The sequence below is a fragment of the Haliotis asinina genome, chromosome 16 (genome assembly GCF_037392515.1).
Source record: "Haliotis asinina isolate JCU_RB_2024 chromosome 16, JCU_Hal_asi_v2, whole genome shotgun sequence".
NCBI classification, from domain to species: Eukaryota; Metazoa; Mollusca; class Gastropoda; order Lepetellida; family Haliotidae; genus Haliotis; species Haliotis asinina.
In genome coordinates, this window is record NC_090295.1 from 32,073,716 (window position 1) to 32,089,419 (window position 15,704).

General features: G+C 41.8%; 1 protein-coding gene across 3 annotated transcripts in view; it reads right to left on the reverse strand.

The window, feature by feature from the left end:
- LOC137268105 (endothelin-converting enzyme homolog) overlaps window positions 1-15,704 on the reverse strand; it is a 56,084-nt gene that overhangs the window by 7,960 nt on the left and 32,420 nt on the right. For all 3 annotated transcript variants that reach the window (XM_067802626.1, XM_067802625.1, XM_067802627.1), the window contains exons 2-18: window positions 14,245-14,337; window positions 12,598-12,725; window positions 11,693-11,788; window positions 10,010-10,045; window positions 9,511-9,672; window positions 8,910-8,993; window positions 8,031-8,230; window positions 7,588-7,767; window positions 6,494-6,580; window positions 5,571-5,704; window positions 4,858-4,951; window positions 3,013-3,141; window positions 2,619-2,717; window positions 1,520-1,597; window positions 1,024-1,127; window positions 429-487; window positions 20-71 (exon numbers count right to left, since the gene is read on the reverse strand). In XM_067802626.1, coding sequence (XP_067658727.1) covers window positions 20-71; window positions 429-487; window positions 1,024-1,127; window positions 1,520-1,597; window positions 2,619-2,717; window positions 3,013-3,141; window positions 4,858-4,951; window positions 5,571-5,704; window positions 6,494-6,580; window positions 7,588-7,767; window positions 8,031-8,230; window positions 8,910-8,993; window positions 9,511-9,672; window positions 10,010-10,045; window positions 11,693-11,788; window positions 12,598-12,725; window positions 14,245-14,309 — 1,787 coding nt within the window. In that variant the 5' untranslated portion in view covers window positions 14,310-14,337. The remainder of the gene's footprint in view (window positions 1-19; window positions 72-428; window positions 488-1,023; window positions 1,128-1,519; window positions 1,598-2,618; window positions 2,718-3,012; window positions 3,142-4,857; window positions 4,952-5,570; window positions 5,705-6,493; window positions 6,581-7,587; window positions 7,768-8,030; window positions 8,231-8,909; window positions 8,994-9,510; window positions 9,673-10,009; window positions 10,046-11,692; window positions 11,789-12,597; window positions 12,726-14,244; window positions 14,338-15,704) is intronic.

Sequence of the window (15,704 nt, forward strand, 5' to 3'; positions counted from 1 at the left end):
GTACTTATGTCATACTTACATGGGGTACTCCTTGCTGTAGAATGGAGGCTGGAGTATAGCTGCTGGGAACGCTGGAAATACAGACGTATTGCAAGGTCATACAGGAACACAAAGAAAGCAAACATTCTGTAATTTCCGGCAGTCGCTTTGATTTAGAAATTCTTTGATAATCCGATAATCCAATGGTTATCGATTTACAGATAATCATTCTCGTGATTCATGGATAAACCCGTCCTTTATCGATAATCACAGCTTTGATTCAGCGAAACTCCATGACTTGAGTGCCCGACAGTCCTGACAGAATTATTCTAGTTATTGGAACAAAACACATTAAAATGAATTCATTTAATCCGCCCACTGACTTAATTTGTCTACAATGCAAAAGCAAGAAGGGAACTTCTGAGGCAACTGGTGATTTTGCAACATACTGATGGAGTTTTTGTTGGGGCTGTAGAACGCGTTAACAATAGCTGGAGTCGTTGTCCACCTGAAACAAACAATATCACATTAATTAATCGCCAATGAGAAATCATCGGATTATATGGCCGTGCTCACATACAGAGAATACCACAAGAGATCTCATTAATATGACTTATACGAAATGAGTGTAGTGTTATTGAGAGGCTCATTGAGATAACCATCGGTTATCCAATCAAATGGTTAGACTGTCAAGTCAAGTCGTTAAGGCACAAGTCAGCGGGAAACGACACTCTTGCTTGCAACCACCCATACATGTGTCCATCGTGATGTAACTATCATATTGTTTGTTCCACGTCATCTCGCTCAACCCCACCTCACTCACTCATTTCCCGCTGTACTTTCTGCCCCTCTCGCACGCAAATACGAGCGCTCACTCATAAACACTCATAGATTCGATCACGGAAGGTCCACCCGCTGCTGATTTAGCACTAATTGCTTCAGAATATTGCCGCATTCATGCCCATACAGATATGCTTGACCACGGGCATGCGTATTCAAATTAGCTTCCCCACAACAGCATGATTGTGGAGTAGTCTCTCTTACTCTTCCCTATCCACCAGCAGGCGCAGATAATGTGCGCTATCTCTGACGCGGTCCTTCAACAGCGTCAGAACGTTCTCGAAATACGTCGTCTCGTTGAAAGAGACCTGGAAATGTCAAGAGAGAGAGAGAGCTAAATATGTATACGCCTCTTTCGGAAATATAATGCTCCGAGAGAAGGGTAGTTGTCGGTTTTCAGTACGAGAGTGTAAAACAAAAGATCGATTTTAAGTGAGTGGGTGAGTTTAGTGATATTCACTAAACTCAGTGATATTCCAGCAATGGATCACTGCAGATTCTACCCCAGAATCACAGGCATTAGTTTTAAGAAGTTTCAGAAAAAGAAATTGACAGACCAAGTGGGACAGATTGTGTAATGCAGCGATTTATCTAAACCTGATAAGGTCGATCGTGGGAACAAACTGTCATTATTATCTGACTCTAGAGTTGACATGGATTTAGTCACAGTAACACTACAGAAACACAAAAAGTTTCTTACATCACCATACTCGTCGTTGAGAACGGAGTCGTTGAGCATCTTGTCAGGGTAGCCGATCTTCTCGAGGATAGCCACTGCCTGAAACAGAACAATGTTCAGCATACTGAGGAACTCTTACAGTAGTGAGTGAGTGGGTTTAGTTTCACGCCACTTTTAGCAATATTCCAGCAATATCACGGCGGGGGACACTAGAAATGGGCTTCACATTGTACCCATGAGGGTAATCGAACCTTGGTCCTCGGCGTGACAAGCGAGCGCTTTAACCACTAGGCTACCCTAGCGCCCCACTTCTACACTACCGTAAGGCCAAAGAGTTTGCTGGACAAGGGCAAAATGAGTAGTGCCCGTTTCTGGTGTCCCCCGCTCTGATGTTGCTAGGATAGTCCTTAAACCATAATCCCCTCACTCAACAAGACATATACAAATACTAGCATAATAACGTGAGGCAGGTTTTGGGTGGAAGTTGCTGACGTGGTTAATGTTTCATGGATACATAGGGTATATCCGGAAGTCTATGCAGAGTTGAGTCCCTTGATTACTCCAGAAAACCACGATGAAATATTCAGGACGAAAGATGGCGTAATCAAGGGACTCAACCCTGCATAGACCTCCGGATATACCCAATGTATCCATGAGGGGGTTATATACATACTGAACAGCAAAAGAAACGCAAGTTCCGAAAATATGAAATCTCATTAAAGTAACCGTTCAAGTTTATGTCTTATATTTTTTTTGCTGTTGCTGTTCAGAGTTGCTGTTCAGTATAGCAAAGTTGTTTTCTGCACTAGACAGCTGCTGCTTGCTTTCACGTTAAAGACCTGCATCTGGTCGGTTGTCCGGCCAACAGATCGTTGACCCGCCTTGACTGACGTAATTTCCATCATTGTAGATGCGGAGTAGAATTCGTCTTGAGCTGCTCACGTGAGGGTTAAGAGGCAACTGATGGGATGGGCTGGTCAGGCTCGTTAGGCTGATGCATGTCCTCGCATGCCAGTCCCACGAAACAACTGGAGTCAGTTGCTGGATTATCTGACACTGACAGACTGTCGTCATACAGCTCGACACTCACTCACTCACTCACTCATTCATTCAGGTGTACCTTATTAAGGGCGTATTTGCGGGTCTGCTCGTCCATCCAAGCGGCTTTTCTCAGCAGGTTTTCAAAGGCTTCTCTCAGGTACCGGATCATCGTGACAGCCTGCAATAACATTATAACCCACGCCACTTGGTGACAGCAAAACAATACATCTCACATTATCATCAGCAATGCAGATATTTTACGAGAGCTTCATATAATAAAATAACAATAATATTATTATTTTCCTGATGATACAGACAACAGCATTTTATCTGTAATCTGAGTGAATGCGATCAGATTTATCAGGTCTCGTCAAGGAAACGACAGTTCAAAATGCACCTTTGACATTTCAATAAAAAAAGTAAAATATTTTTTTCAGTTTGAACGACCTTCCCAAGTGCCACTAGATCCTTACATTTTGTTTGGCCTCTCTGTCGAAGTAGTTATCGATGAAAAGCCTGCCGACAGCATCACCCATGTTGTTGTTGACGTAGTCCACACACATCCTCCATTTCGGTGGCATGCGTTTAGTTCCGAAGATCACCTGGAATCATGGGACTAGTGAGTGAGTCAGTTATATTAAGACTTCACAGACATATACTTTTTTTAAGCGTCGGTAGGACATTCTACATTCATTAAAACTGGGACTGCACGGTATTACCGGTATATCGCAATACACTGAAAACCGGTATATTGGGTAAAGAACATATATGAAGTTTGGGTGATTTTCTCCATGGTTTCAATATATATATTCACAACAAATGTTTTTCTTCGTTGTTCAATGAAAAAACTGCATAGTGTAATGCTATTGTATTAAAAAGAAGTAAAATAGTATCAATGACTATGAAACCTAATTTTGAAATTACTGTTATCAGAACCATAATAGTTTAATGACTTTTAAGACATTAAGAACTTTAATGTAGAAAATAGGATTGACATGCACATTTAGTGCCTCTCACTGTCAAACACTTAAGGTCCCAATATATTGCAATACGGGTACCTATAACGCAATATATTGCAATACAGTTTTGTTGCCAATACACAACCCTAATTAAAACACATACCATGACAAACAGTTCAACTCTGTGTGTCCACATCTCTAGTTTCGGACCCGTGAACGTCCCGGGGTAGAATAGGCCTTCAGCAACCCATGCTTGCCCTAAAAGGCGACTATGCCTGTGGTAAGAGGCGAGTAGCGGGATCGGGAGGTCAGGCTCGCTGACTTGGTTGACACATGTCATCGATTCCCAGTTGCACAGATCGATGCAGGGGGTGTTCTAACCACCATCCTACCTCACCCCCATCCCCTTTAAAAATGACCTAAGACCACATTAAAGAAATGTGTTTTAGCGTTGGCGGAGCCATGGGGGAAGGTTCAGGTGGTCTGACCCTCTGACACCCCTTTTCAAAATTCCTTGATGCGCCCATGCTTGTAACAAGCAAACTGTGCCTGATATACTAGAATTCCGCATTAAGGGGGTTATGCATTAAGGAATTCCATTATGATGAAATCTCTGACGAAAAAACCGAGGAGGCGTTCCACGTGAGTTATGGGATAGACACCATATCTATAAGCACGCATACACGAATTCACACGTAAGAGATATCATGACCAAATTCCGGATAAATATTCAGAGCTCAAGATGTCTGAAACAGTATTCACATGACGTTATTATTTAAATCCCGGTAGTGGTCTATCGAGCGCTTCCGTTGGTTGTTTTTTCTATCTCATTTTTTTTAAAAAGAAGAAAAATATTTATCAAACCCAACTTAAAGAATATTAATGGTTCTGCCCTCCAATTCATAGATATGAATAATTATAAACAAGAAATATTTGATTTGGTAACATTAAAATGTTCACTAAGCTGAAGACGTATGCAAAGTCTTGGAGAAATAACTATGCAATGCATTCCACTGGTAGTAGTTTTCATATTAAAGAGACTACATACAGAAATTCATGTGGCTAGTGTTCTGATGCGACTAAGTCCTTTTTTAAGTGATTTATTTGAATAGAAATTATGTTAGAACAGAAAAGATAAAGAACGACAGGAAGGAAATATGAGAGAGTGCCGCACAGAGAAACTCAGCGTAGAGAAATCTGCAATTTAGTCGTTTTGAAAAAGAAAGTGATGTTTTCATGTTCTGCTTTCGATCTAGCAAGCAAGGAATGTCGGTTAAGCGCCATGCCCGTGCTGCCCAACCCTCCACCATCACAGTGATGTGTTGACCCCTGGGATCTGTGGCCACAGGCAACACTAACCTTGTTGTAGTCCCTCTGAATATCACGGGTCCGCTCGTCCAGGTTGTTGACTCGGTTCATCATGATTCGCCACATCAAGTAATTGGCCACTGTCCTGTGTGGGACATTGTCAGGTAAGGTTACAAGAATATGAGGTGAACAAACTAGTACAGAGACTCTGCAAGCAGTGTTTGCCCTTAAGGAGGGTGGATACAAAATATCAAAATGTCAGGAAATTTGGTATCATTTAGAAAACAATATTGATTCATCAATGAAAAAGATTCTATAATATAAAACATTTTTTTATAACAAGAATTTTATGTAGTAAATTCACACTTGATAAATATTCAAAAATAAAAAAAATGTTACCACAGGATATCAACATTTTCTCCACTTAAAACAGGAGGGGCAGGTGTTGATTAACGCTTGCAAAGGTTTGCCTCATGATAAATGCTTGTGTGGCCAAAATATCATGAAGTGTGATGAGAAACAATATTCAGGGAAATAGGTGCGTAACATAAATACGCGCTTTTACTGTCACATACTATTCTAAATCGTTCGTAACATTTTGGTGACACTAAATAGCAGGTACAAGATGTTGACAAAGAAGGGTTTTGAATCAGGGACAAATAACCTGCAGATCCTGCTTAGGCTAAACAGTGCCACTTCACTGCGATGCATGCAGATTTAGACGCATGTCACCTTCTAATATAATGAGTGGAATGATATCTCACTTGTTTGACGTCGTCTTGACGACTTGGAGCATGTTCCTGATGTAGTCGGGCGTGTACACGACGACATTCTCGGCGTCAGTGATGGTGTGATTGAAGGGACCGAACACGCCCTTCAGATACCGTAGCCAGTCAAACTGGATGTAAACAGACAACTGTGAGTGAAGTTGATGGGTGGGTGAGTGCTTGAGTGAGTCAGTTTGAGTGGGTGAGGGGGTGAGTGAGGTGGACGGGCGGGTGAGTGAGTGAGGTGGGTAAGTGAGTGAGGTGGGCGAGTATGTGTGTGTGTGTAGGTGGGTGGCGGGGTGTTGGGTTGAGAGAGTGAGAAGGACGGGTAGGTGGGCGAGTGAGTGAGTGAGTGAAAGACACCTGAAACGTGTTTCAAGCTTTGTAACCATGGGGGCAATTGAGTGGGTTTATGGTGTGATGAGTTAACAGCAGCAAGGGAGATGTTATATAAAACTACGATTACTTTTCTGATACTTCTCTGTTATCCCTACATTAGATGTCTGTTATCCATTTGTTATTTCTCTGTTACCCATACACTAGATTTCTGTTATCCATATCTTTTTTTCTGTTTTATCCATACATTAGATTTCTGTTATCCATTTGTAATTTCTCTGTTATTCATTCATTAGATCTCTGTTATCCAATTGTTATTTCTCTGTTATCCATACGTGATATCTCGGGTATCCAAACATTATATCTCTCATATCATTTCATTATTTCTCTTATATTCCAAAATTGCATCTCCGGTACCCATTCGTTATTTCTCTGTTATTCAAATGCTATAGCTCTGATTTATCCATTCATTGTGTATTTGATATCCATTCATTCCATCTCTGATATTCATATCCATATATTTGTTTTCTCTGATATCGATAAAGCACGTCGCTGCTTTCCATACAATACATCCCCAGACTTACCCCAGGAATTGAGTCTGTTAGTTCCTTGACGGTCATGCGGTGATACAGTTTGTCCATGTTTCTCCTCTCAGCCTGGGGCAGCGTCAGCTGGAATTGGAATGAGTTGGGGAGTATGGTTTTAAGCGACTTTTAGCAATATTCCAGCAATATCAAAGCAGGGGACTCCAGAAATGGGCTTAACACATTAGGCACATTTGTGGAAGCGAAACTGGGTCTTTGGTGTGGCAAACGAACGCTTTAACCTCAAAGCCTAACCACACAAAACAGTGGTGAAAAATGATGCCAATGGATCACTGAAAATCGGTGATGACACCGGGTGTTCGAGAGAACTCCCTGGTTATCTCAGGTGTGTGAAAAGACGTCACACCTGTGCACGGCTCCTGAGTGAGTGTGTCTGTGAATTTAATTTTTCGCAGCCCTCATCCATATTCCAGCAGTATGGTCTGTAAATAATCAGACCAGACAATCCAGTTATCAACAACATCGATCTACGCTGTGGGGAACAGATGACATGTGTAAACCAAGTCACCACCCGACCCCGTTAGCCACCTCTTACGACTCGGCTCTTGAGTGTGTGAGTAAACGAGCGGGTAAGGTTTCACGTCGCCTTCAGCATCAATGTCAATATCACTGCACATCAGAAGTAGTCATTATATACTGTACCCCTATAGGGAATCTAACTTAGGTCTTCGGTGTGACGGTCGAACGCGGCAACCACTTAAGCACCCTGTCGGGGATATGAATTGTATAATATACTACTGAAAAGATCTTAAGGTTCACTTTTTTGTCATATTAATGTCGTTAACGCCTTATGGTGTATAGCAATTTTGACAATGGAGTAGTCACTTTTACGTAAAATATAAAACGTAAAAAGATCACCTGTTTCGTTAATTTCATTTCTGAATTTAGTCTGTCTTCAACATGTACGAGTACTGTAGCACATATGAATTTAACAATGGTGAGTTACGAATTACGTATAACATACTCAAAAAATGAACGACTGATTCTTTGGTATTTCTGTATTAAATATTCCTATACATAGTATTAATAAATTACGACAAACGTAGGTACGGAGACCTGGATTGGTTACTGACATTAGCAATGGTGATTTCAAAATCCACCATGTCCTTCATCTGCTGTTCAGCCTGCACCCGGTCAGCTCCGAAAAGGACGGCGACATTTGTCGCCAGCTGTTGGTACACCATGATGTGGTCATCGTTTCGCGGCTTGAGGTAGTAGTCACGTGACGGCATACCAAGCTGGGCCTGGTCAATCTGAGAATACACGAGTGGGTGAATGTGGGTGAGTGAGTGATTAAGATCGTATTAAGATACGATAAGAATTATACGATACGTATTAAGATCGTTAAGAATGTTATATTCGGTGGTATTCGGATGCACAATTTTTCTATAGATTTCAACAGTACTTTCATCTTTATGAATTGAAATATACGTTTTTGCTTGTATCAAAAATACATTTTCAGTGACCAAGCGGAAGTCTAATCACAGGACATGTAACCCAGATCCACTGATCTTACCACAATGATACGGACAGAGGAGTTTTTGGCGTCGGTGGAGACGCCGGTGTTGATGAGGACCATGTTATTGTACAGGCCAAGCTTAATCAGGATATCAGCAAGGTCAAATTTGGACTGGTCCCACCCTCCCACCACCGGCCAACCACCCAGCTCCTTCATTAAGGCGTCTGTCACGTGAATTCCCCTCTTGGCGATCGTATCTGAAAAAAAGGTAGCCTGTCAACACATGGCATCAATGGGTGTGCCAACAACTTCCGGATCGCCGGATGACCTTTCGATGAAGTCCGCCATCAATAGAAATGGTTTTGTCAAGCTAATCTACGGCATGATTTACGAACAGACCCGTTAGCTATTCCGAATGCATGAAAGTTGTATCTGAAACATGTAATTATGCATATTAGATTCTTTCATAGAGTGACATATTCATAATTAGACCTAATCTTCAGTAAGTGATTGAGTTTAATCTTACGCCACTGATACCAATGTTCCAGCAATATCACAACGGGGAACACCAAAACACTTGCAATTCATGCATTTTATATGAAGATTTTTCCAATGAATTGACATGGGTCTGAGAGTAAATTATACGAATCTTCTTACAATCGGTCATGGAGACGGCGATCAGAGGTTTATTTGACAAACAGAATCTCATCAATATCTGCCATTTAAAACAGGACCAAACGTTTTGTATTTGTATTCTCAATCGTCCTATTTTACTTAATGTGCTTTTAAAGAAGACAGATTGGGTGTGTATGAAGCTGTGATGGGGTTGATCGAGGTGGTGACATTAGAAATTAATTCAAGGAAAAACTGTTTTTCCCTTAAATCAGTCGCAAATGGAATTTTTTTAAACGTGAAACAGCCATTGGTTGTATTCACCTTCATCGATGCAAGACTTGTACATGACCTTGACCTTCCGGACCGCTTCAGTGTCGTTTGCGGTGATTGGTTTCTCCAGCTCAACTGAAAGAATACAGAGCATGACTAGCATGCTGCTCAAGTATTTCTATTTTGCTGAAAGAGCGATTCTGGTTAGAGATTGCAGTATTTTTAGTAACGAATTCCAACATGTCAGGTCTAAGACATTTTCCTCTTTTGTCGAACTCACCTTGAAGAATAACAAACAATAATTATCATCTTATCGAAACGTGTCGAACCCGTAGTCACAACGTCAGACACGCCTATTAGGAGACGCAACCCTGTACACCGAAAAATGTCACCTGAAACGACTCTAACCACATAAAAGATATCACTATGTCAAACACAGAACATTTTCCCACAATCCTGGTCACAGTTAAGGGTGAGTGAGTGAGGCAGTTTTACGCCACTTGTAGTAATATTCCACCAATTGTTCCGTATTTTTCCCACGGTGACCAGAAATAGCCTTCACCCATTGTACACATGTCGGAATCGAACGTGGATCTTCGGCCTGACCAGCGAACGCTTTAGCAACTAGGCTACCCACAGTGTAAGGGTGTACCTTTCAGTTTGAGCTGTACGCTGTCCCGGACCTCCGTGAACCTTTGGTATGCCGACTTGTCGTCCGGGATGGTCCGACTGCGCATCCAGTTCCCGCAGGCAAACTCATAGAAGTTCTCACATGGATCGACGGTGAAGTCAATGGCGTTTATTAGGCTGGCGGCTGTGAAGTTCACACAGGACAATGAACCAAACAATTCATAAGAAAACATTTATTTTTTGGTTCCAGCTGTAACCGTTGTTTTACAAAAAATACTCACATTGTTTCGAACAAACATATTTCAAAATATTTGTTTATTTAATCGGATCTGTGTCGTCGTCGTCATTATTTATTTGTTCATATTTATAAATGAGCACTTTTTAGTTTGCAAATGTTCCGAAAAACTATCCATACCAAAAGAGCGAAAAGTGAATAGGTGCAAGACAAGAGGGACAGTGAAATATGCTGGAGTCTGGCGAGTCTGTTTCCCCCCAATATTCCCAGGCTTTGCGTAGCTCACCTTCCCTGACACAATCTTTTGAAGTGCAGGCTGCTTCTGAAAAACAATACATATATATGTATATATACTCATATTATATGCTAATATCTGTATAGCGCCAATATCCAGGTCAGCTGCTCAAAGGCGCTTCTTTTTTCCCTCGATCATTGCATCTCAACGACACATCGTATTTTCAATCTCAACTTCCTACAACTCTTGCAGCTTACTATGCGCACCGAGTGGCTTTTTCGTCCTTGGGTGGACTGGGACACATAGTCACCCAAGTTCACTGCTGGCTGCTGTACTCGCAACTAGGTGGTTGCACGTATTCATGTGACCATCATCTGTCATATACCAACCGATTCACTTATTAAGTTTGCAGCGTGTACTAAGGGTTGTGACAACACTGATAGAGTCTGCATATAAAGTTGAGTCAAATGTTTTTACACCCGGTCACAAGTGCGCTCAATCCCGGCACCTCCACGCTCGCTGGATTACTAGTCTGGCGCCTTAGACAGATGACCCACCGCGCCCCCAAATGAAAATATCAAAACACTGCGACAAGATCTTTTGGCTTGATGACCCAGTCAACCAGAAACTAAAGTTCTTAAAAAGTGGCATTCAGAACAAAATCGCAATCTATTCTGTGGTATGACAGACCGTTGGTTGACAGAATGAGCAACACATCCACTTGGTCTTGACACGATTACACACGGTCATCCAGGTGTGTTACCACCAAACGAAAGTACAGAAATGTGTACAGATGTACAACAAAGAAGTGCAAGACCGTATTCTTCACTTTGACCTCCTGATGAGGGTAACCATTAGTAGAAAATTCTAGATGCATCAGCTGTAAAAAAAAATATTTCTTGCATCTATTGATCACTTATTTAACGCCACACCCAGCTATATGGTGGAGGTCTGTAAGTAATCACCATGGACATGGATGTACGCAGCTGGGATATGATGACGTGTGACCACCCGATCCCGTTAATCACCTCTTTCTGCAAGCATGGGTTGCCACACTCAGCAATATTCAAGTGATATAGCGGCGATCTGCAAATATTCGAGCCTGGACCGGATAATCCAGAGACTAACAGAATGAGCATCGATCTGCGCAAATGGGAACCGATGTGTCAACCAAGTCAGCGAGCCTGACCACCCGATCCCGTCAGTCGCCTCTTTTACATTATAATCGCCTTTCGTGGTAAGCATGGGCTGCTGAAGACCTATTCTACCCCAGATGTTCAAGGGTATACACTGCATAGAAGCCGTCGCTGTGGACTAACTCATAGTCTCTGAATGTATATAATTGTGATCGCAACAAACAAAGGCATTTAAATAGAAAAAGGAGCCCGAGGGAGACCAGATATTCAGATCATGAACTTGGGGAAATCGAGACTTGCTTCATATAGGACTTTAGCACTGCTGGGATGGCCAAGCTGTAGGGAAAATAATGTGGTTTAGAGACCGTGAGATAGACAACAGTCGTTGTTGCTAGGTAACTCAAGTCCACCCTTTCTTGCTCGTGTGCCTCTACTTGGGGAAGCTGATGCTGAAACCTACAGCCGAGGCTGAGTCTGTAATTACTTCGAGCAATGTCTCCCAAACAGTTTCTTTCGACTCATAGTTCGTTTAGTCGGAAATGAGTTCATCCGAACCGATTTCGCATGGATTACCTGCAGTACGGTCTATTTGACTTACTTTGAGTGGAAGAAGCTTTCGTTGTTGGTGGCACTTGGCCCTGATTCTGTGCAGCGCCTTGACCATTCTGAGACACGGTGCTTGTAGACCCAGAGGCTGAAATCACAGCAGTACGTGTCTTAGGTTCTACGTCGTTTCCAACAGTATTTCGGTTAGGTGAGTAAGTGAGTTTTATATCGCTTTCAGCAATACTAGCATTTCAGCAACATTCCACTGGGTCGCCATTTTATGAAATTTGTGACCCACCCCCATTTGTCATGTACAAAATCAATTACCCCTCTCCCCTTCCCAAGATTACCAAGCATCATTATAAACATAATTCTTTTGTACAAAGAAAGGAGTTTGGGTGTGAGTGGTGGGTCCTGGATAATGATGATGATCTAACGAACGCTTTCAGACATAATGCGTCTCTTGCACACCGTAACGAATGGCGCTGCTTCGTTGTTCACGGCTCTCTTGTCGTTTTGTGTGCATGCGATGTGAAAAGCCGGAGCCCAGCCGAATAAAAACGGTATACTAGTGATAGCAAGCACTCCAGGAATACTATCCACAAACCGTTCGTTGCGCTATGTCATTCGCAACCTACTATAAACAATAAAGTATAGAGTTGCGATAGGCCATAACGTTACACACGGACAAACGCTTGACATGCCAGGGTCCAAGGACCGGAACTAGAGTGGAACCTAATTGGGGGACTTCCTTTGAACCAATCCATAAAAACCTTACATTCTAGAAACCTACATAGATTCATAGTTCGGACTCTTACCGAAACAGGATTCATGAAATTTTTTAATTAACATTTTTATGACGAATCCAGTTTTGCGTGAGATCTATTGGATTTACCATGAGCTTCGAGTGTGGTTCACAAGAGTTGGTGTCAAGCCAAAGGTGGGTATGGTACTCACAGCAATCGGACGTTGTTTTGACGATGAGGCCTATGATGAGGGTAAAGGTGCAGATGGCGAGGAAAACTGAGAAACACAGCATCACCTTCTCTCGTCCCGTCATCTTCTGCGAGCTTTTATAGGACACGCTTAAACACAGAACACATTCTGTTGAATAGACAGAACATTGCTACAACATCTACAGGTACCATATCCCTCCTCGCTAGCGCATGTCCATATCAGTTTAAGTGTTTTATGTGACCCTTGCAGGTCCGGATTGGAATATTGGCCTTGAGTAACCCATGCTTGTCGTAAGAGGCAACTAATGGGATCGGGTGGTCAGGCTCGCTGACTTGTGACACATGTCATCGGTTCCCCACTGCGCAGATCGATGCTCATGCTGTTGATCACTGCATTGCCTGGTCAAGACTCGAATATTTACGGACTGTCGCCAAATAGCTGGGAAATTTCTGAGTGCGGCGTAAAGCTACACTCACTCATAACATGGATTATTTAAAGTTGCCAGGCAGAATATTACTTTCCGCCATCTTCTTTTCCCCAAACTGTATTGCCCATTGATCAGGAATCCTTACTGAATGAGCAAAATTGAAAATTGATGCAAGAAATTGCTTGTTTCTAAGATTTGTAAATATATCCGTTTGAGCTTTAAATCTTTTGGCGACCATTGACACGGTGAGTAGCCCCAAAGTGAGTGAATGAGTGAGTTTGGTTTTACGCCGTTTTTAGTAATACTCCAACAATATCACGGCAGGGGACACCAGGCATGGGCTTCACACTTTGCAACCATGTGGGGATTCAAACCCGCGTCTTCGGCGTGACGAGAAAACGCTTTCACTACAGCCCCAGTAGCCTCGGGTAATGACGTACGAAGAAACTAATGTCATATATCAGGTAGGTGCATTAGACGTACGGACACTGCTTTGGTAGAACCACGACAGAAGGCGCCAAGTACGAGTTACCTCCTACTAAACATAAATAAAATTGTTGCTGAAAACTGACTGTCAGAGCTACTCCCCTTAGCACTCAGGATCTGCTATCGTACTTAAGGCCTAATACTTTATGATAGGTAAGCACTGTGCTGACTTAACATGGCTAATTATGGGTGTCACGTTAGGATAGCAGATCCTGTCACAATCAAAGAAAGCAACTTTGCACAGGAAATTGATGTTTGATGAAATATGTTTAGAAGATATGTGCGACTTTAGGTGATGAGGATATTTGAACCTTGCTTCTCCAGTCGCTGATATGTACAATATGTGTCAGAAAAATCACTACCACCTCGCCTCAACTTAAGAGTGAGTGAGTGTATTTTCAGCAATATTCCAGCAAATACCACGGTGGGGCATGTACCCATGTGGGGAGTCGAGCTTGGAACTTAGGCACGACGAACGATGGCTTTAACGGCAAGGCTACCACACTGTGAGTCACCATCACTACATTTTGCAATGTCTCTGTATATAAGTTCATGGTCGGAAACTTTTAACGGACCTCACGTACAAATATTTTGTTTCTGAAACGCATTTAATTTTGATACAAAAAATTATCTCATTTAAATTAAAATGAACTCTTGTTAGCTGACAGATTCAGAACCTGGTCTTGAAAATAAGTACTTTGCCGATAGGCCTGAGCTGAAGAAAATATACAGACCTGGGTATAACCTGGCCGTTGCCACCCTCTGTGAACCGGAACGAGTTAGCTCCCTTTTCGTCCATGACCGAAGACTACGTAATGATATCGAACCTGGAACAGAGCAAATTAACACCTTGTGAATAATAATAGCAACAAAAAGAACATTTTTTAAAAATCATACAGGAGGAATATTATAATATATATATGAGTTGGGGACAAGGGTGGTCCTTTCGCCAGACACCGCAGCTAAAGTTAAAGAATTTGATAAGTACCCGGTATCCAAAGACTAAAGTGACGACGACGAGTGAGTACAGTTTTTACAGTTCTTCAGCAAGATCACTTCACGTGAACATAATGGACATTGTATGCCAGGAGGAGTCCAAACCGAGTCTTACTAGAGAACCAGTAAACCAATAGGTTTCACAACCTTTTGATTTTGTTTGGTAGCCTTTGGTCATCATACATATGTAAACTGACGCTCACAAGAAAGTTCACAATTCAGGCTTTGTAATTATTTTCAAAAGGCGAACATATATGTTTTACCCTTCACAATGTTGTGCGTGAAATATAATGAAAATATTGGATCATGATGTTTTTGAGTCCCACGTCACTCGATTGAAAGTGTAGGTCTTCTACCTGTTATACCAAGTGTGTATATTCTATTACACGTCAGTTTAGCTCCAAGCGTATAATGTATTATTGTAAATAATCGAGTCTAGACCAGACCATCCAATGATGACAACATGAACATTGTTCTACACACTGACAGGCATAAACCGTGTCAGTGAACCTATTAGGCGCCATTTACGACGATCGCTAGCGCCACTTAGAACAAGGAAAACATGCTGCACACCGAAACTAACCCAGATGATTAGGAAGCACTTGTATGTATTCAACGTGTCTATATAGAGTCAGAGTATGCATTCAAAATGTATTTTAGTGACATACGTTGTTGGCGACCAACAGAAATAGTGATAGCTTGACAAACGTGGATTGCTCTCTCTCTCTCTCTCTCTCTCTCTCTTGAAATGCATCTACAAGTCAATGCAGCGCACATATTCTGATTCGAATGTATATTTACAGATGTTTATTTTCATCATGATAGGGGAAATGCGACCTTATTTAATGCAATTTAGAGCAAGCCTTTTAGAAGGTATGTTAGTGAAATCCATTTGTTCATCAGCCTACTTATTTTGATGGGGTTTTCACTGATGAGGATCTATTTGGGTTGTAATTGAATAGTACAGTAAAACGTTTTGAGGTTTCTTGTAAAACATAAAAATACACGATTTGCTATTCGCGAAATGCTAACAAACTACTAAATATAAGATGATTACACATATTTTTGATGGCATATTTTAAAAACTATTTTGAAAAGAATAGTGCAGGTGTTCAACCCATAAATGGCCCCTCCAATTAACCGAGGATGACAGCTCACTTGTCACCGAAGAAGACGGAAGTGTGATATTTTGCGCACT